Here is a 20,538-nt window from a genome sequence, read left to right on the forward strand (position 1 = left end):
CCTAGACTTCTACCCTCCCAAGGCTCTAAGGAGACACTCAGTACCCCAGCAGACCAAGTAGGGAGCAGGACTTTAATCCCCAAGGCCCTTATGGAGCCCCACCACTCTAACTCTGTGGTGTAGTGGACAGCACATGGGGAGCCTGGAACTCCACCCCACCCAGCAGTAACAGGGCACTCTTGACCCTCCCTCCTGCGTGGTGTCACAGGGGCAGTGGGGAATCAGTGCCTCGGTCATCACTCAGCCGTAACAAGACCATGGGGGATGCAGGGACTCCCATCCCACCCAGCAGAAGCAAGGACCTCCTCCCACATAGGTGTCAGAGCAGGCTGTGCGAGAAATATGGGCTTCTCCCCTTATCTGGCATGTGATGCGGTGGTGTCGGGAAAGACAGCTAAAACAGAAGATTTAAATAAAATTCAGTCTTTTTTTTTTCTACGTCACTTTTCTTTTTCTCACAATAAAATACAAAAGCATTCAGCTCTTTAAAGTACATCACTTGGGGCTTCCCTGGTGGTGCAGCGGTTAAGAATCCACCTGCCAGTGCAGGGGACACGGGTTCGAGCTCTGGTCCGGGAAGATCCCACATGCCACGGAGCAACTAAGCCCGTGCTCCACAAGTACTGAGCCTGCGCTCTAGAGCACGCGAGCCACAATTACTGATCCCATGTGTGCCACAGCTACTGAAGCTCGTGCGTCTGGAGCCTGTGCTCCGCAACAAGAGAAGCCACCACAATGAGAAGCCTGCGCACCACAACGAAGAGTAGCCCCCGCTTGCCACAACTAGAGAAAGCCCACGCGCACGCGCAGCAACGAAGACCCAACGCAGCCAAACATAAATAACAAAATACATCACTTGCCCAAATCCTCAGAATCAGGGTGAAAGTAGTATTGAAGAGCCTGAATGAACATTATTTTATTTTTACTTTTTTATTGAAATGTAGTTGATTCACTATATATATATTTATTTTAGATTCTTTTCCATAGGTTATTACAAGATACTGAGTATAGTTCTCTGTGCTATGCAGTAGGTTCTTGTTGGTGTGCGGGCTTATTATTGCGATTGCTTCTCTTGTTGTGGAGCATGGGCTCTAGGCACGTGGGCTTCAGTAGTTGTGGCATGCAAGCTTAGTAGTTGTGGCTCACGGGCTCTAGAGCCCAGGCTCAGTAGTTGTGGCGCATGGGCTTAGTTGCTCCACAGCGTGTGGGATCTTCCTGGACCGGGGATTGAACTGGTGTTCCCTGCATTGGCAGGTGGATTCTTAACCGGTGCACCACCAGGGAAGTCCTGGTTATCTATTTTATATATAGTAGTGTGTATATTTTAATTCCAAATTTCTAGTTTATCATACACCCCCCCTTCCCCTTTGGTAACCGTAAGTTTATTTTCTATGCCTGTGAGTCTGTTTCTGTTTTTTAAGTAAGTTCATTTATATCAATTTTTTTAGATTCCATGTAGAAGCAATATCATATGATATTTGTCCTTGTCTGACTTACTTCACTTAGTATGATCATCTCTGGGTCCACCCATGTTGCTGCAAATGGCATTATTTCATTCTTTTTTTATGGCTGAGTAATATTCCATTATGTATATATACCACATCTTCTAAAATTCAGTCTTATAATGTAAAAATGTCCAAGTTTCTTTTTCTTTTTTCTTTTTTGGCTGTGCTGTGGCTTGCGGGGGGTCTCAATTCCCTGATCAGGGATTGAACCTGGGCCATGGCAGTGAAAGCCTGGAATCCTAACCACTGGACCACCAGGGAATGTCCAAGTTTTGATCAAGAATCACTCATCATACCAAAAACCAGGAAGATCTCAAACAGTGAAAAAAGATAGTCCATAGATGCCAACACTGAGATGACAGAGATGTTAGAATTATCTGACAAATTTTAAAGCAATCATGATAAAAATGCTTCAACAAGCAATTATGAACACACTTAAAACAAATGACAAAATAGCCTCAGAAAAGAAATAGAGTCTCAGCAAAGCAATGATATAAAGAAAAACCCAATGGAAATTTTAGAACTGGAGAATATAACAGCTGAAATGAAAAGCTCAGTGGAGGGACCCAACAGGAGAATGAAGGGGAGCCCGGAGAGGGTTGGTGACTGGAAGAGAAAATGGAAATTATCCAATCTGAACAAACAGAGGAAACAGACTAGAAACCAAAATAACCAGAGCCTCAGGGATCCCCGGGACTATTACAAAAGAACCAGCATTTGTGTCATCAAGTCTGGGAAGGAGAGGTGAAAGGGATTAGGCCAAAGAAATAGTAGCTGATAACTCCCTAAATTTGGCAAGGAAAATACACTTACAGTACAAGGAGCTGAAGAAATCCCAAGGAGGATAAACCCAAGAAAATCCATGTCATGATATATCATGATTAAACTTCTGAAAATTAAAAACACGAAGTCTTTTTTTCTTAAAATATTTATTTTATTTATTTGGCTGTGCCAGGTCTTAGTTGTGGCATGCGGGATCTTCGATCTTCTTTGAGGCTCGCTGGCTCCTTAGTTGTGGCATGCGAACTCTCAGTTGCAGCATGTGGGATCTAGTTTCCTGACGAGGGATTGAACCCGGGCCCCCTGCTGGGAGTGTGGAGTCTCAAACCCTGGGCCAAAAGGGAAGTCCCTAAAATCACAAAGTCTTGTAAGGAGGCAGAGAAAACAACCCATAAGGGAAAAGCAATTAGAATGACAATGGGAAAGTCTTAATAACCTAAGCTCCCAGCTTAAGAACCTAGAAAAAGTATAAAATAATTAAGCTGTAAGGATGTATTGTACAGCACAGGGAATATAGCCAATATTTTGTAACTATAAATGGAATATAACCTTTAAAAATTATGAATCACTATGTTGTACACCTGAAACTTACATATATAAGTTTCAGGGATTTTATATATATATATTAATATTTTTCAGGTATTATGTATTTTATATATATATATAATGTACATCAACTATACCTCAATTAAAATATAAAGAACCTAGAAAAAGAAGAGCAAAATCAACCCAAAAGAAACAGAAGGAAAGAAATAATAAAGAAAAGAACAGGAATCATTGGCACTGAAGAGAGAAACAATACAGAACATCAGTGAAACAGCTGATTCTTTGAATAGATCAGTAAAGTTAACTTCTAACAAGACTGATGAAGGTAAAAGAGAGAAGACTCAAATTACTAGTATTAGGAACAAAATAGTAGCTATCACTACAGACCCTGCAGACATCAGAAAGATATTAAGGAAATGCTACAGACAACCTTGTACACATAAATTTGAAACTTAGACAAAATGGACCACTTTCTTAAAAAATACAAACTACCACAACTCACTTAATATGAAATAGATCGTTTGAATAGCCCTTTGACCCTTTGAATGTTAAGGAAATTGAATTTATAAGGCAAATCTCCAGACCTATATGGTTTTACTAGAGAATTCTAGAAAATATTTAAAGAAGAATAAACATCATTTCTATACAGTCTCTTCCAGAAAGTAGTTCATTTTATGAACTAGTATTACCCTGATACCAAAATAAAACAGAAGAGACAGAAAACTACAGAAAAATATCTTATGACTATAGATTAAAAATTCTCAAGAAAATATTAGCAAACCAAAAATACTAACAAAATAGGAAAAGAATTATGCACCATGACTAATTGGGATTTATCCCAAGACTACAAGATTGGTTTACCATCTAAAATGCAATTAATATGATACAGGATATCAGTAGAACAAAGGACAAAAGCCACATGATCATCTCAGTAAACCAAAAAAAAAAAAAAAAGGAAAAACTGGGGGAGAACAAAATCCAAAATCCATATTGGATTTTGTTAAACAAATAAACTTCAACAAGGAGGTTGCTCCATCTGATAAAGGACATCTATGAAAAACCCACAGTTTCCCATTATACTACTTAATGGTGAAAGACAGGAAGAAAAGTAACTAAAAGACTTACTTATCCAGATTGGAGAGCAGTAAAACTTATCTCTGTTTGAAGATCACATGATCTTGTATATAGAAGATCCTAAGGAATGCACTAAAAAAATTTGCCACTGATAAACGAGTTCAGCAAGTTTCCAGAGTAAAAGATAAACATGCAAGAATCAACAGAATACTATAGAAGTGTGGTACACAGTGCTAGTGAGCTATCTGAAAATACCATAGAGGGGTGGTACACACTGCTAGTGAGCTATCTGAAAATGAAATCAACAATTACATTTACAGTAGCATAAAAAATAATTTATTAGGAATAAATTTAACAAATGAAATGCAAAACTTGTACTCTGAGAACTGTAAAACATCATTGGAAGAAATGCTAAATAAATGGAAAGAGATCACATGTTTATGGATAGGCACTTAGTATTGCTAAGATGGCAGTGCTCCCCAGATTACAGATTCAGTGTAATCCCTATCAAAATCCCAGTAGTGTTTTTGCAGAAAGTGACAAGGTGATCCTAAAATTCATATGGAAATGTAAGGAATCCAGAATAGCCAAAACAATGTTGAAAAAGAAAAGTTCGAGGACTCAAGCTACAAAGCCACACTAATTAAGACAGTGTGATAACACTTTGTTAGAAGCATAAAGACATACATGAAAGTCAATGGGATGGAATTGAGAGTCCAGAAATAAACTCTTACGTTTATAGTCAATAAAACTGTCAGGACAATTCCATGGGGAAAGGATAGTCTTTTCAGCAAATGGTGCTGGAACAATTGAATATGCTCATGCAAAAGAATGAAGTTGGACTTCTCCCTCACACCATACAGAAAAATTACTTCAAAATGGATCATAAATCTAAAAGTAAGAACTAGAGTTACAAAATTCTGAGAAAAAAAAACATAGAAGTAAATATTATTGACCTGTGTTAGGCAGTGGTTTCTTAGGTATGAAAAAAATAGGTAAATTGGACTTCATCAAAATTAAAGACTCATTCTTCAAAGTACACCATCAAGAATGTGAAAACAGGGCTTCCCTGGTGGCGCAGTGGTTGAGAGTCCGCCTGCCGATGCAGGGGACACGGGTTCATGCCACGGTCCAGGAAGATCCCACATGCCGCCGAGCGGCTGGGCCCGTGAGCCATGGCCGCTGAGCCTGCACGTCCGGAGTCTGTGCTCCGCAACAGGAGAGGCCACAACAGTGAGAGGCCCGCGTACCGAAAAAAAAAAAAAAAAAAGTGAAAACAGCCTAATGAATGGGAGAAAATATTTGCAAGCCATGTATCCAAGAAGGGACTTACTTCTACAGTAGGTAGAAGAACTCTTCCAACTCAATAATAAAAAGGCCAAAACCTAATTAAAAATATACAAAGGATATGATAGACATTTCTTCAAAACATATTCAATTGGCAATAAGCACATGAAAAGATGCTTAACTGCAGTATTCACTAGGGACATGCAACTCAAAACTGCAGTAAGATAGCACTTCACACCCACTAGTGTGATTGAATAAAAAAGATAGATAATAACAAGTGTTGATGCGGATGTGGAGAAGTTGAAACCTTGTATGCTGATGGTGGGAATGTAAACTGGTACAGCCACTCTGGAAAAGTCTGGAAGTTCTTCATAGACAACGTATGACCCAGCAATTTGTCTCCTAGATACATACCCAAAAGAAATTAGAGCATACATCCACATAATAACAATAAGTTATACAGGAATATTCATAGCAGCATTATTCGTATCCAGAAAGTGGAAACAACCCAAATGTCCACAACTGATGAATGGGTAAAAAATATATGATCCATCCATGCAATGGAATATTATGTAGCCATAAAATGAATGAAATACTGACATATGCTACAGTACACATGAACCTTGAGGACGTTATGATAAAGTGAAAGAAGGCAGTCACAAAAGACCACATATTCTACGATTCCATTTATAAAATGAAAGGTGAAGATTAGGCAAATCTATAGAGACGTGTAGTAGTTCAGTTTGAGTATTTAGCACAGTTTCTGTAGTGGCAGTTTTTACCCTTTCATTTCCACAGACAGTGCAGATTATGCAGCTTCAGCTGCCGAGTCCTGTGTATCTCGCTCTCCTTCCTTCTTTCTCCCTCCCTTCCCCCCCTTTCTTTCTTTCCTTCTTTTCTCAGAATGCATCACAGGCCAAGAACTGCTGACCCCAAGGGCAGTCATGGCTTGCTGATCACATTTCCCAGTCGTGGTTTTCAACCTGATTTGTAAACAGATTGCTAGCATAGCTGCCCAGACAGTGTTTACACTTACATTTTAAGAAATAAATCGAAACTCTTTTTATACCATATTTCTAAATCTTTTTTGTTTGTTTGACTATAGGAAGGCCATGGCAGAAAAATACATCATGACAGCTGCAAAACTCATTGCTCCTGTAATTGAAACATCTTTTGCTGTAGGTTATGACTGGTAAGAGAGAAATTCAGTAAAACTGGATGGACATGATGTTTTCTAGTTTATACTTTTATTGATTTAAAATTTTGTTATTAGAAAAGTAAATAAATAATTGGCAAATATTGATTTCTACTTATCAAGCAAATACTGTTATATGGTAAGATTAGTATAGGCCACTCTAAAAGTTCTAACATATTTTTCTTACTGTTCATGTCATTTTGTAAATTAGGTACTAAGGCAAGTGTGCTACATTTGATATGTGGGTACGTAATTGCTTTCATTGTATAAATTCCAGCCTGTGCCCTCTTCCTTTTTACTTTATCTTTTCTCAGTATGTCCTTTTTCTACCTTAAATTTGTCAGTACTACTGAACTTTTTATCCTGAGTAATACCTCTCACACCTAAAAAGGCTGTTGTCTATGGATATATTTCCCAGATAGGAGTGAAGGGTTTTTAGAGCTGGAGAAATCTTAGGTCATTTTTTGGATGAGTAGTTGAATTTGTTTCTTCCACCTGGTGCGAGAATCCTCTTGAGAGCATCCCATGTAGGTGCCATTTATCCTCTGCTTGGATTCGTTTTTTTTTTTTTTTTTGCGGTACGCGGGCCTCTCACTGCTCTGGCCTCTCCCGTTGCGGAGCACAGGCTCCGGACGCGCAGGCTCAGCGGCCATGGCTCACGGGCCCAGCCGCTCCGCGGCATGTGGGATCTTCCCAGACCGGGGCACGAACCCATATCCCCTGCATCGGCAGGCAGACTCTCAACCACTGCACCACCAGGGAAGCCCCTGCTTGGATTCTTACGGTGTTCAAATCATTTGCTTTATTTCTGAACATCTCTAAGGGTTAGAAAATTCTTCGCTGTGTTGAATCTATAGTTGCCCTTCATGAAACTCTTTTCTATGATCTTTTGAACCAATGTAGAGTGAGTCTGTGACCTCTTCTGCGTGGTACCCTACCAGAATTTTTAAAGTCCAAGGTACATGTACGTGGTTAGAAAACCAAGTAAGTACAGAAGAGTTACAGCTCCCGTTTTCTAATTACTTTTCATGTTTCTTCTTGGTGGAAGCAAAGTATGCTTTCTTTACCATATCCTCATTACGATTCAGATTCTCGCCGTGGAATCCATTGTCTCCCTGGTTTAGTTTGTTCTGGAGGCTTCATATTTGGCCCATGACATTTGTTTTTCTGGTGTCTCCAGTTACCTCTCTGTCTTCTCTTACACTCTTTGCTCCTCTTAGGTTATTTGGAGTCCTCCCTCTTGGAACTCTCCCTGTCCCAGTCTCTGTAAGCTGTTGGTTCCCTTAGCCTGGTGTTGAATGTCGTCTTGGGGTTTACCTTTCATTTCTTTCCCAGGTTGGATCCTCTTTCTTTTTTTTTTTTTGCGGTACGTGGGCCTCTCACTGTTGTGGCCTCTCCCATTGCGGAGCACAGGCTCCGGACGCGCAGGCTCAGCGGCCATGGCTCACGGGCCTAGCCACTCCACGGCATGTGGGATCTTCCCGGACCGGGGCACGAACCCACGTCCCCCACATCGGCAGGTGGATTCTCAACCACTGCACCACCAGGGAAGCCCGAATCCTCTTTCTTTTTGAACATCATCTTTATTTTTTCCTTGATTTCTTCCTGAATTAGCCCCCTAAGATCTGTCTGTGCATGTCTGTAAGTGTCTAATTCTGTCCTCATTCTTGATTGATCATTTATTTGATCAGGTGTAATACCCAAAGTTGTAACTTGTTTTCTCTTAGAACTCAAAAAGCATTTCTTCACTGTTAACTAGCACTGTTGCTGATTAGAATTCTAATGCTAGTCTCATCCTTGCTATTTGTAGATGACCTGCAGTTTCTTTCTGGTAATTTTTGTAATTTTCTCTGTAGCTTTGTTCTGAAATTTCATAATGTGTTTAAACTTGTCTTTCTTTTTTTCTATTTTCCTCTTAAGCACTCAATAGACCCCTCAATTTGCAGTCTGCTTCCTTTAATTTGAGAAAATATTATATTATTTCTCTGCTAATTTACTTCCTTTTCCAGTTATAAATTTCTGTCAATTGGATTTGGACTTCCTTGTCACTGACCTTTCTTATATTTTCCAGCTCTGCTTCTGCTTTGCTTTCTGGGAGACTTCTTTGAATTTCTCATTCAACTATTCCATTTAATTGTTTTATTTTACATTTCCAAGAGCACGTTCTTTTTCTCTGGCTGTTCTTTGTCATTGTTGAGTATAAGGGGAGGTCTGCAGGCTCTCCTGTCCACTGTCCGGAGATGGCGGTCAGTGGTTCCCGCTGCCCAGCTCAGCACTTCACTCCCCGTCCCTGGATCCCCAGCCTCACCTGGAGCAGGAAGCACCCTCCTCCGTGGCACTTTCTTATGTAGCCTCCTTTTCTCTGCTTCATAAGCCAGCACTCTTTTCATCCTTCCAGAAATTGTATTTCTCATGGGGGTAGGAATGGGAAATAGTGCATGCCTGCTACTGTTTTGAAGCAGAGGTTTTGCCATTATTGCTGATAGTGAGGTACGGGCTTTCTTCAAAGTTTTTTCTCTTTTCAGATAAACAGTTCCAGTTTTTCCATCCATTTCAGATATGGTGTGTTTTTCTAAAACGGCTGGTTTTCTACCTGACTGGTTCCTCACCTAGTTTATAAACAAGTTCCTTAAAATGTCCCTGTATCTGTACATGTACTCCACATATGTTTTGATCAATGTATAGCACAACAAATCACTGTATCCCTTTCTGTGAACACCAAATGTTGGTTGTAACCTAAGATCTCCTTGATTTGGGAGACAAGCATCTCACAGTAAATGAACTCTGTTCACCTTTAATTATACTGAATAGTAAATGTTGTTTTACTGTTACTAAATCTAACTTGAATTCTCTTAATGTTTACTAAATCATATACTTTTAATTTTCTAATGTTTTTAGCTTTTTAAGAAGATGATTATAGTTGTGTCTTTGCAATCTGGTAGTTGGTATGTAAGTGAAATTTTTTTTTTTTTTTTTTTTTTGTTACGTGGGCCTCTCACTGTTGTGGCCTCTCCCCTTGCGGAGCACAGGCTCCGGACGCACAGGCTCAGCGGCCATGGCTCACAGGCCCAGCCGCTCCGCGGCATGTGGGATCTTCCCAGACCGGGGCACGAACCCGTGTCCCCTGCATCGGCAGGCGGACTCTCAACCACTGCGCCACCAGGGAAGCCCGAAATTTTAAGTATTTATAAAATGCCAACCAGTCTGAGTGAAATTTTCCACTAATTTAACATTTTAACTTATCAAAACTAATTACTTTTGTCATATTAGACTTTTTAAAATTTTATTTATTTTAGTTTTGGCTGCGTTGGGTCTTTGTTGCTGCACGTGGGCTTTCTCTAGTTGCGGCAAGCAGGGGCTACTCTTCGTTATGCTGCGTGGGCTTCTCATTGCGGTGGCTTCTCTTTGTTGTGGAACACGTGCTCTAGGCTCACAGGCTTCAGTAGTTGTGGCTCGCAGGTTCTAGAGCACAGACTCAGTAGTTGTGGCTCACAGGCTTAGTTGCTCCACGGCACGTAGGATCTTCCAGGACCAGGGCCTGCATTGTCAGGCAGATTCTTTTGCTGATTTAAAAATTCTCTCTTTGTCTTTGATTTTAGATAGTTTTATTACAATGTATCATAGAGAAAATTGTTTTGAGTTGAACTTTTGGGGTTGTCTCTTAGTTTCATGAACTTGGATGTCCACATCTCTCCCCAGATTTGGGAAGTTCTCAGCTATTATTTCTTTTTAAAAGAATTTTATTTAATTATAGTTGATTTACACTGTTGTATACAACAAAAATAAATATTTATTGTTTACTGCAGGCCAGTTGGAAGTTTAGGATAAAAAGTATCTGCCTTCAAGAAATTTACAGTTTAGTTAATGTTGGTTGTCACCTAAGATCTCCTTGATTAGCTAAGTAGACAGATAATTATATTAGCAATCACAAAACATTGTAACTGCTGTTATACTAACGTAACAAGTTATGCTTTATTGTGTGCTGTGTGATTTCTTAGTCTCAGTTGCTAATGCTAATGTAGATTGTTGTCATGGTGTCATGGAAGGCTCCCCAGATTAAGTGACATTTGGGCTGAGGCTTGAAGGATTAGTAGGAATAAAAGTGGGGGAAAGGAGGGAGGATGTTGTAAGTAGAGAGAAGAGTGTCTCAAGGGCCAAGATGTTGGCAGCCCTTCTTGTATAGATTCTTCTGGATAATTAGCCCAAAGGTTCTAAGGCATCCTGTCTGTCTAGCATGGTGGGAGCTTTGTTCCATCCTTAAAAAATTGAGAAAAAAAGTGACTCCAGTAATTTTCTGTGGGGCTTAATCCCTTTGCAGAATCCTGTTTGGGAACAGGAGGGGAAGAGTATCATGCTTCTGTCTTTGAGCCACTTGATTTGTTGATGGCAGCTCAGGGAATGAGTCAGCGTCTTAAATATTTCCCACTTTTCTGATCTTCCACATCTTTGGGTTTGTGAGCCCCTCTTCCTGGAACACCCTTCCCCTTTTGTCAAATCGATTCATCCTTGTCCCTTAAACCGAGCTCAGACATGTCTGGAATACCTTTCCTAGTGTCTCCACCCCTCCATTCCTGTATTTCTTCACCGCGGTTCTTACACCTAACTCAGTTTACAGGTCTGCTTCCCCTCGAGGGCAAGAGCTGTATTTTGTGCGTCCTGGTAGCCCTGTACCAGACGTAACGTCTCACACGTTGTAGACATTCGGTGACCATCTGCTGCGTGCGTTGTGGAATAGAGGGTTTCCCCGTTATTTTGGGGAGCCCTGCACACTGCTTTGCTGAGAGGGTCCTCCAGGGGGGCCTGACAGGCTGAGTTTCACATCCTCTCTCACCACTCCAAGCAGAGGGCTGTTTTATAAATCAGGGTTTAAAAAATGTTCTGCTTGAAGAAAGGGATCTTCTGCTTTAATAATTTTATTTTTTTAAATTATGTATTTATTTATTTGGCTGTGCTGGGTATTAGTTGCAGCATGTGGGATTTAGTTCCCTGACCAAGGATTGAACTCGGGCCCCCTGAATTGGGAGCGTAGAGTCTTAACCAGTGGACCGCCAGGGAAGTCCCAGTATTTTTAAATTATTGGTCTAAGCCAGTGGCTTTGAAACATTTTTGAACCCCAGACCCTCAGTGAGAAAACGATGAAGCACCCCCCTTGCCCTTGTTATGCACAAAGCCCTTTGATATCTTTTCTCTTCTGTTATTTGAAAGGTCATGATCCTCAATTTGAAAAACATTAGTCTTGGTGCAGTGGGTTTTGGTAGCAATAGAAATTGGGCTCAAGTTCTTACTTGGCAGTTTTCTACTTGTGCGATCTATTTTTGTATCTATGACATGAGATAATGCCAGTCTTTCAGGGCTGTGGTGAGGACTAAATGTGTTCATGCTTACAGGAATTGGCACGTTGCCTGATGTTTAGTTAACAGTAGACGTTCTGTGTGCCCTGGGCAATGGATCCGTGAAAGTCTGTTCAAGTTTGTACACAAAAAATTAAATATATTCTCAAGTTCTGTAGAATTTTTCTCACCATCAGAGCATTTAAGACGAAAAAATATATAGAAACAGTTTTACCTGTTACAAACTGAAGTTTTATTAATTTTAAAATGAGAATTTTATTTAAAATACCATAAATAATTAGACGCGGCAAGAGGCTAATGAAAAATTGGCTGAGAAAACGGGTTTGGAACTGAAGAGCTCTGTAACTTAATGCCTGTGTTGGAAGGAGTCAGGTGCTCAGTCCTCCAGAACACTAGGGGCACTTTTAAACACTTCTGAAAAGTCACAGTTAAGAAAACCTAGATACATTAAAACTAAATAAAATAACCGTTTTTACGCTTTACTTTATAGGTGTGTTGAAGTTGTGAAAGCTTCTCAGTATGTAGAGCTGGCAAATGATCTGGAAATAAACAAAGCAATTATGTACCTGAGACAAAAGGACTTTAATCAAGTAAGTTAAAAAAAATGTTTAGATGGAAGTTAATGTTAACTGGTCAAAGCGATAATACCGTGAAACTCCTTTCTAGATTACTGTTACCTGTGATTATTCTGAATTTGAGTAATATTTTTATTTCTACCTTAACATAATTTCCTTTAATATAGCGTGTTTTTAATTTTGACCTGTTTGTCCTGTTTCCTTTTTTTTGGCCGCATGGCATGTGGGATTTTAGTTCCCTGACCAGGGATTGAAACCATGTCTGCTGCAGTGGAAGCGTGGAGTCCTAACCACTGGACCACCAGGGAATTCCCCTGTCCTGTTTCTTAAAATATAAACGCTTGCCATGTAAAACATGGCTGCTAAATTACTAAACCGTATTCTAGTCCAGAGGTCAACCTTCCCCAGAGGTTTTCAAAGTGTTCCCTGAAGCTCAGAGGCTGTTCAGAGTCAGGGTTCGTACACGGGCAGTGGGGGAGGCCAGGAGCCGGAGCAGCAGCCTGGTGCCTGAGCAGCTCTCCTGGCATCTGCTTTACGTGTTTGGTTTACTCGTTGACGTCGCGTTGGGCACAAAAGGAATCTGTCACTGGTCCCACCACTGTCCTGCCGCCTGGGGTGGGGAGGAACGGTGCTCCCCTTTCACAGTCTGCCTCACAGGAGAACAGAAGAACAGCTTTTTAAAAGGGGGCGGGGATCACAAAGGAGAATAAAGAGAATGGAACTTGATACCCTAGTTTATACAACCAGTGGTTAGTAGCATATATGCCTGCAATGTAGAAAACTCAGCTCTTCCACGTTTAGACCCAGAGAGTGAGGGCCAGAGGGAGCCCCAGTGTCTTTCCTCCATGCTCTCCTGGGCCAGTTTTCAGGCTTTCTTCCTATTTAAGGACCTTCCGTTTTCCTGGAGACAGGAGAAGTAACTGACCCTTTGTCGGGGAGGAGGGAGAGCAGCATCTGCCCCGAGGACGTGAGCAAAGGGGAAGCAGCCGCCCGGTCGGTGCTCATGACGTTGCCGTGTGGTGAACGCTGGGCAGGTGCTCGTGGTGTTGCCATGTGGTGAAGGCTGGGCAGGTGCTCATGACGTTGCCGTGTGGTGAAGGCTGGGGCAGGTGCTCGTGGCGTTGCCGTGTGGTGAAGGCTGGGCAGGTGCTCGTGGTGTTGCCGTGTGGTGAAGGCTGGGCAGGTGCTCATGACGTTTCCGTGTGGTGAAGGCTGGGGCAGGTGCTCGTGGCGTTGCCGTGTGGTGAAGGCTGGGCAGGTGCTCGTGGCGTTGCCGTGTGGTGAAGGCTGGGCAGGTGCTCACGGCGTTGCCGTGTGGTGAAGGCTGGGCAGGTGCTCACGGCGTTGCCGTGTGGTGAAGGCTGGGCAGGTGCTCACGGCGTTGCCGTGTGGTGAAGGCTAGTGCAGCACCCCGGCTGGCCCACGGCGTGCATGGCTCCAGTGTGCTGAGTGATTGTTTAGCGTTTATAAAGCATAAAAAGACTTTCTAGGTATCTTTGTGTCTGTTCTGCCATTTGAGCATCACACCCTTGGGCATTAAAAATGCCACAGATGAAACTCTGATCCTGTTGGGATGCTGAAAAGTGGAAGTGAAGTGAGACAGATTGGTCTTTGCTATCTTGCTAGAGTCATCTGTGGACCAAAAAAATAATTTCGTGTCTGTGTGAGAAGTACTGTTACAGATGACAAAATAGAGAAAGCCATTTTCCGAGTTTTCTGTTGTTTTTTTTTTTTCCTGCGGTATGTGGCCCTCTCACTGCCGTGGCCTTTCCCGTTGCAGAGCACAGGCTCTAGACACGCAGGCTCAGCGGCCATGTCTCATGGGCCCAGCCCCTCCGCGGCATGTGGGATCTTCCCGGACTGGGGCACGAACCCGTGTCCCCTGCATCGGCAGGCGGACTCTCAACCACTGAGCCACCAGGGAAGCCCTATTTTACTGATGTTTTAAAAATGTAATTTCTGCTTTCTTTTACATCGCACTTTTACTCTGTGTTTCTTTTGTTGTGTATTCTAAGTATGACGAGGTAGGTATAACACAATCTTAGTTTGGAAGGAACACTTTTATGTTAAAAAGGATTGGATTGACGTATCTCATAAGGATCATTGATTAAGATGCTTTATTTATTTATTTATTTATTTTGGGCTGCGTTGGGTCTTCGTTGCTGCATGTGGGCTTTCTCTAGTTGCGGCGAGCGGGGGCTCCTCTTCGTTGTGGCGCGCAGGCTTCTCATTGCGGTGGCTTCTCTTGTTGCGGAGCATGGGCTCTAGGTGTGTAGGCTTCAGTAGTTGTGGCGTGCGAGCTCTAGAGCGCAGGCTCAGTAGTTGTAGCGCACGGGCTTAGTTGCTCTGCGGTATGTGGGATCTTCCCGGACCAGGGCTCGAACCTGTGTACCCTGCATTGGCAGGTGGATTCTTAACCACTGCGCCACCAGGGAAGCCCGAAGATGCTTCATTTACAACTTGGCTTAATGTTGTAAATGTTTTTTTAAAAAAATGCTGAAATTGAAATCTCAGAGTATGGTTTTTTTGTGGTGTTAGTGTTGTTTTGTAACAGAGAAAGAACTCCACTAAAGCCACAGGTGGATGGGGTGATGGCCAGTGGTGGTGGACAGACATACCCAGAGGAAAGCTGAAGACCATAGCGGACGGCATCAGCCAGTAAAGAAAACCAAAAGATTTGTCTATTTTCCTAATTCTTCTTGGGGAAAAAAACCCCCAAACTAACAATGTTTATTTTCATTATTTGTTTTGCCATTTACAATTAAATTTTATTGTGAACTTTTATCTGTTTCATTTATACATTGATTTACATTATTTTACTTTTAAAAACAGAGATATTAGAGATGCATTCATTGAATGTATAAAGAACAGTATGAAAACAGCCTATTTCAAAGCCAAAAATACCTGAGAATGTTCCTTTTATTAGAATATTTAGCCTTTTCAGGATAGTTGTAGTTTAGAAGCTTAAAATTTGAAATATGTTTTTACTCTGTCCATGTTTTTTTTGTTTGTTTTTTTTGCGGTACGCGGGCCTCTCACTGCTGTGACCTCTCCCGTTGCGGAGCACAGGCTCCGGACGCGCAGGCTCAGCGGCCATGGCTCACGGGCCCAGCCGCTCCGCAGCATGTGGGATCTTCCTGGACCGGGGCACGAACCCCTGTCCCCTGCATCGGCAGGCAGACTCCCAACCACTGCGCCACCAGGGAAGCCCTGTCCATGTTTTTAAATGAATGATTTAAGTTCTAAATATTTTGTTAATTCTCCTGAGTAATAGCTTTGGGTTTATTATTCTTTATGTATTATTTGGATTCGTAGCAATCTTTTGTGGGGAGAATAGATTTGGTGTTAAACGTAGTCTTAAAGTATTGTTATCGATGAGCCACAGATTAACAAATATCAGAATTTTAAGATCCAACCAACACATTTCCTTGACTATAATGAATAGCTGCTTTGAAAGCAACAATATAAACTGATAGTGTTCCGTTTTTTAAAAATTACCATTGTTGTTAGTTTGCTTTCGGGTTCTGTTTTATGGATGTCAGAAATATCAGAGAACAGCCTTCTTCCCCTCTGCAGTCTACTCGAATCAGAGGATTCAGTGGATATGTGAGTTATGCCTATTCACGTGCCTTATATTTAATTAATCAATTAATTAATTATTTTTGGCTGTGCAGCACGGCTTGTGGCATCTTAGTTCCCTGACCAGGGATTGAACCCACACCCTCAGCAGCAACAGCGTGGAGTCCTCACCACTGGACCGCCAGGGAAGTCCCCACTTGGCTTATATTTTAAATTAGCACATACATTTATAGTGACACAGTCTGAAAGTAAAGATGAAAACATCTCAATTCTTATTCAATGTGAAATGCAGCTTGTAAAGCTTAGAGGCTCCGAAGAGGAGCTGGGGGTTGGGTAGTGTTGGTGAGGTAGCTTCTGCAGGGAATCACTTCCAGGTAAGTTTTAGGAGCTTCTTGTTATGGAAGAGCCTTCCAAGAAAGAAAGTGAGAAAGGGGCTCTCAAGATGGACGGTATGGCGTTTGGGTTTTTCTCTTCCAGAATTTACTTTGTGGGATTATAAACTAATGGTCTAGAAACTTCCAACGGTTTTCTCTCGAGTAATCAAGACCCTTTAAGAGAGCAGTTCTTTACTGCGCTATGACTGGGTGTGCACGTCTCCTGCCCTTGGCCGCAGGGGAGTCACGTGCTCGCTGGCCCAGTGCAGGGCTCGGACCGCACGGCGTCCACCGGCGCAGGGCTCGGACCGCACGGGCGTCCAGCAGCAGCAGCTGCGACCCCTGCAGAAGCTGAGCACGGCTTTGCTTGGACACAACTGCTCTCCAGGAGCCAGCGGCCAAGCATTTTCTATTCAGTAAATATACTGTAAAGGAAGGAAGGAAAACCACATCTTTTTCCTGTTTCTGGCACCTCTCAGTAACTTCTAGGTGGAGAACTCATCCCCCTCTTGTGCAAGGAGCCTGGCATCCCAAGTGTCCTGCCAGGTCGGGGCATCTCAGACTTGCCAGGGGTTTAAAGTGTGCTTTAAATTGCTCATGGCTTCAGAGTGTAGTTACATCTGGATCTGTATCAGGTCACTTTGTGACACCCCCAGAATTGCTTTCTCTCCCAGTTTTGAGAACCCTTTTCCACAAGTGCTGACAATCACGTGACATTCGCGTCTGTTACCTGTTGTCCTGAACACACCAACCACCCCCTGTGCCTTCCCTGGTCTTGTCCCCAAACTGAAGCCTAAATGCTATCATATTACAAAGGTAATAACTTGCAGATATTTCATGTTTAGGCTGTAGAGACCTTAAAAATGTTTGAAAAAAAGGACAGTAGTGTGAAGAGTGCAGCTGCAACCAACCTCTCATTCCTGTATTATTTGGTGAGTTCTGCTTTTCATAACTACGTTGGTACTGTGGTATGTTTACGTTGCTGCCCCAGGAGGGGCTCTGGGGAAGCAGGGTGGAGAAGGACAGCACGGCTGGGGTGGGTCTGGGGGCTGCTTGGGTTGTGGACATGGGTGCGAGGCCATCTCAGAAGGAGGACGGAGGGAGGACCTGTGGAGCTGATCTCAGATGGGAAATCAGGGTTAGAGATAAAATGTGTGGTTGTCTCTGTAGAGGTTTAAGCCTTGATGATAAATGCCATGGATGGAATGATTGTCTCCCCAGAACTCATCTTTGAAGCCCTAACACTCTATTTGGAGGTGGGGACTTAGGGTTAGCTGAGGTCATGAGGGGAGCCCCCATGATGGGATTAGTGCCTTTATTAGAGGAGAAGGGAACCAGAGCCCTGTGCCCTGTGAGGACACAGCAAGGAGGCCACCTGCAGATGTGGACGTGGGCCCTCACCAGATACCAGGCCTGCTGACCCCCTGGTCTTCGACCTCCAGCCTCCAGAACTGTGAGAAGTAGCTGTGAATTGTTGAAGCCCCGTCTCTGGCATGCAGACAGCGGGCGGTGTCTCCAGGGTGTGAGCAGGGCACAGGGCTGGGGGCTGAGGAGGCCAGAGTGCAAATCCGTGGAGAGACAGGAAAGGAACTAGCAAAGCATGACGGCTTTGGGGGGCAGGCATTGTGAGAGCAGAGAGGGGGCACAGGAGAACGAAGGCCCCCCGGGGCGGGGGAGGCGGGGGAAGGCTCAGCTGATGCAGCCCAGCGAGGCTCAGCCCACCCTGCAGGACGGTCGCTGGAGCAGGCTGGGCCTTTGCACCTGCAGCCGCCTCGTGTTCTCCCCCCTCCCCTCCCCGTCCCCTCCCCCTCCCCTCCCCCTCCCCTCCCCTCCTCTCCCCCTCCCCTCTCTTCCCTTCCCCCCTCCCCTCCCACCCCAGCCCCTCCCCTCCCCTCCGTGCGCAGCTGCCCTGCCCTCCCGGGACCCCGAGGTCATCCCCTCACAGCTCTCCAGTCCCCGTCGGCAACCTGTCACTGCTCTTCTAAGTTGTGCCTGAAGCTTAATCCAAAAGACAGTGTTACAGGGTTTAGTGTCTATGACAAGAGCACCCCGCTCTTAGGGAGTCCACACAGATACGGGTATGTGAGTGTTCAGACCAGCGTTATTCATAGTAACCAGGAGTGGGTGGAAACAGCCCAGGTGCCCGTGAACTTGGTGGAGGGGTCTGTGGGACTCGGATGCCCTCTGTGGTCCACAGCCCAGCCCGGCGCAGATCTGGGTCCTCTGCAGGAGGAAGAGCTGGACGTGGGTGGGAGCGAGGGCAAGCTGGGCCGGGGGGGCGAGTCTGCACCCGCCCTGCCCTGGAGCCTGGGAAGGGCCTTCAGAGGGTAAGGTGCCTCCGCACGTTCACATCCACGGCCACTGGACAGGGACCACGGAAGATGGGAGGTGGGAAGCAGCACCCCTCCCTCAGCCACGCCGACGAGGCACCCAGCAGCTACGTTGTGAGAGGTGGGAGGCCCTCGCGGCACAGGTGAATGCCAGCCCAGCCGCGTCCTAATCAGGCACTGGCGGTGGGGACGGAGCGGAGGCGTGGACTGTGGCGATGCGGGACCCACCGGCCATGCAGCCAGGATGACGGGGCATCAGGGCAGTGGGGCCTCTAGCTGGGTGGGTGCCGTCGGTGTGGGGAGCTCCTACCTGCAGTCAGTGAGGACAGGACAGTGGGTGCTGGAGATGGAACCGCTGATGCGGAAGTGGTGGTGGTGTCCAGACCTCGACTGTGGAGCAGTCGGTTGTAAGAAACTTCTTGACAAGTAAAACCTTTTGTGGAGTGAGTCCAACGAGACCAAGATATGTAAAATACGTGCTTGTTTATCCTGTCTGTAATCTCGGAAAGTCCCTTTATCGTGTCTAATCTCAGGAGAGGCAGAAGCGGTACAGTGAACTTCAAGTAATTTGTATGTGTTTGTACTTTAGGAGAATGAACTCGCACAAGCCAGTAGCTACGCAGAGTTAGCTGTGAACTCTGACAGATACAATCCGTCAGCTCTTACTAATAAAGGGAATACAGTGTTTGCAAATGGTGACTATGAGAAGGCAGCTGAATTCTACAAAGAGGCTCTAAGAAATGATTCTTCTTGTACTGAAGCACTTTACAATATTGGTAAGTGAAACAAGCAAAATGGCCTTCTTCTTCTTCTTTTTTTTTTTTTTTTTGCTTCAAAACCTCCAATTCATTGAGAGGAAGAGTTCCTTGCAACAGAGAGTTGAAAAGAAGACTTGGATTATAGACTATTTTTAATGGAATTAATGACTCAGAATCTGGACACTTGTGAGATTTGGGTAGATGTAGCCGAAATTCCCTCTAAAAAGACTTCCAGGTTCCTCCCACCGTGATATGAGAATGTTTCCCGAATTCCTGCTAATACTGGATATTATAATTCAACTTTTGCCAAACTGATAGGTGGGGGGAAAAAATCTCATTTTCTTCCTTTTTTTTTTCTTTTATAAATTTATTTATGTTTAGCTGCGTTGGGTCTTTGTTGCTGTGCACGGGCTTTCTTTAGTTGCAGTGAGCGGGGGCTACTCTTCGTTGTGGTGAGCGGGCCCTAGGTGCATGGACTTCAGTAGTTGTGGCACACGGGCTCAGTAGTTGTGTCATGCGGGCTCAATAGTTGTGGCATGCAGGCTCAGTAGTTGTGGAGCATAGGCTTAGTTGCTCCATGACATGTGGGATCTTCCTGGACCAGGGCTTGAACCTGTGTCCCCTGCATTGGCAGGTGGGCTCTTAACCACTGCACCACCAGGGAAGTCCCTTCCTTTTTAATTACAAACAATTTCAAATACTGAAAAAAAAGAGAGAAAAAGCATACCTCTGTACCTACCACCTATATTTAACACATTTTTACATTTTGTTATTTTTACTTCAGATTTTGTCTTTTTTTTTTTTTTTTTTTTTTTTTTTTGCGGTACGCAGGCCTCTCACTGTTGTGGCCTCTCCCGTTGCGGAGCACAGGCTCCGGACGCGCAGGTTCAGCGGCCACGGCCCACGGGCCCAGCCGCTCCGCGGCATGCAGGATCCTCCCGGACCGGGGCACAAACCTGTGTCCCCCTGCATCGGCAGGCGGACTCCCAACCACTGCGCCACCACGGAAGCCCCAGATTTGTCTTTAATAAACTGTTAAAAACCTGAAGGCTCACACCACCCCATCCCTCCCCTGCCTGTCAGAGGTCACCTGACCCCCATCGTGTCCCCCCGTTGTGTACCCCCATCATGCCCCCCAGTCGTGCCCCCCGTCATGCCCCTCCCAGTCATGTCCCCCCGTCGTG

General features: G+C 44.2%; 1 protein-coding gene across 1 annotated transcript in view; it reads left to right on the forward strand.

Moving 5' to 3' along the window:
* Positions 1–20,538, forward strand: part of IFT88 (intraflagellar transport 88) — a gene marked incomplete at its 3' end in the record, with an annotated part of 74,242 nt that overhangs the window by 28,310 nt on the left and 25,394 nt on the right. The window contains 4 exon segments of the mRNA XM_081214532.1: positions 6,298–6,384; positions 12,229–12,328; positions 17,112–17,198; positions 19,186–19,372. Coding sequence (XP_081070658.1) covers positions 6,298–6,384; positions 12,229–12,328; positions 17,112–17,198; positions 19,186–19,372 — 461 coding nt within the window.

This window comes from Mesoplodon bidens (assembly GCF_964165515.1).
Source record: "Mesoplodon bidens genome assembly, chromosome: 17".
In the NCBI taxonomy this organism is placed as follows: domain Eukaryota; kingdom Metazoa; phylum Chordata; class Mammalia; order Artiodactyla; family Ziphiidae; genus Mesoplodon; species Mesoplodon bidens.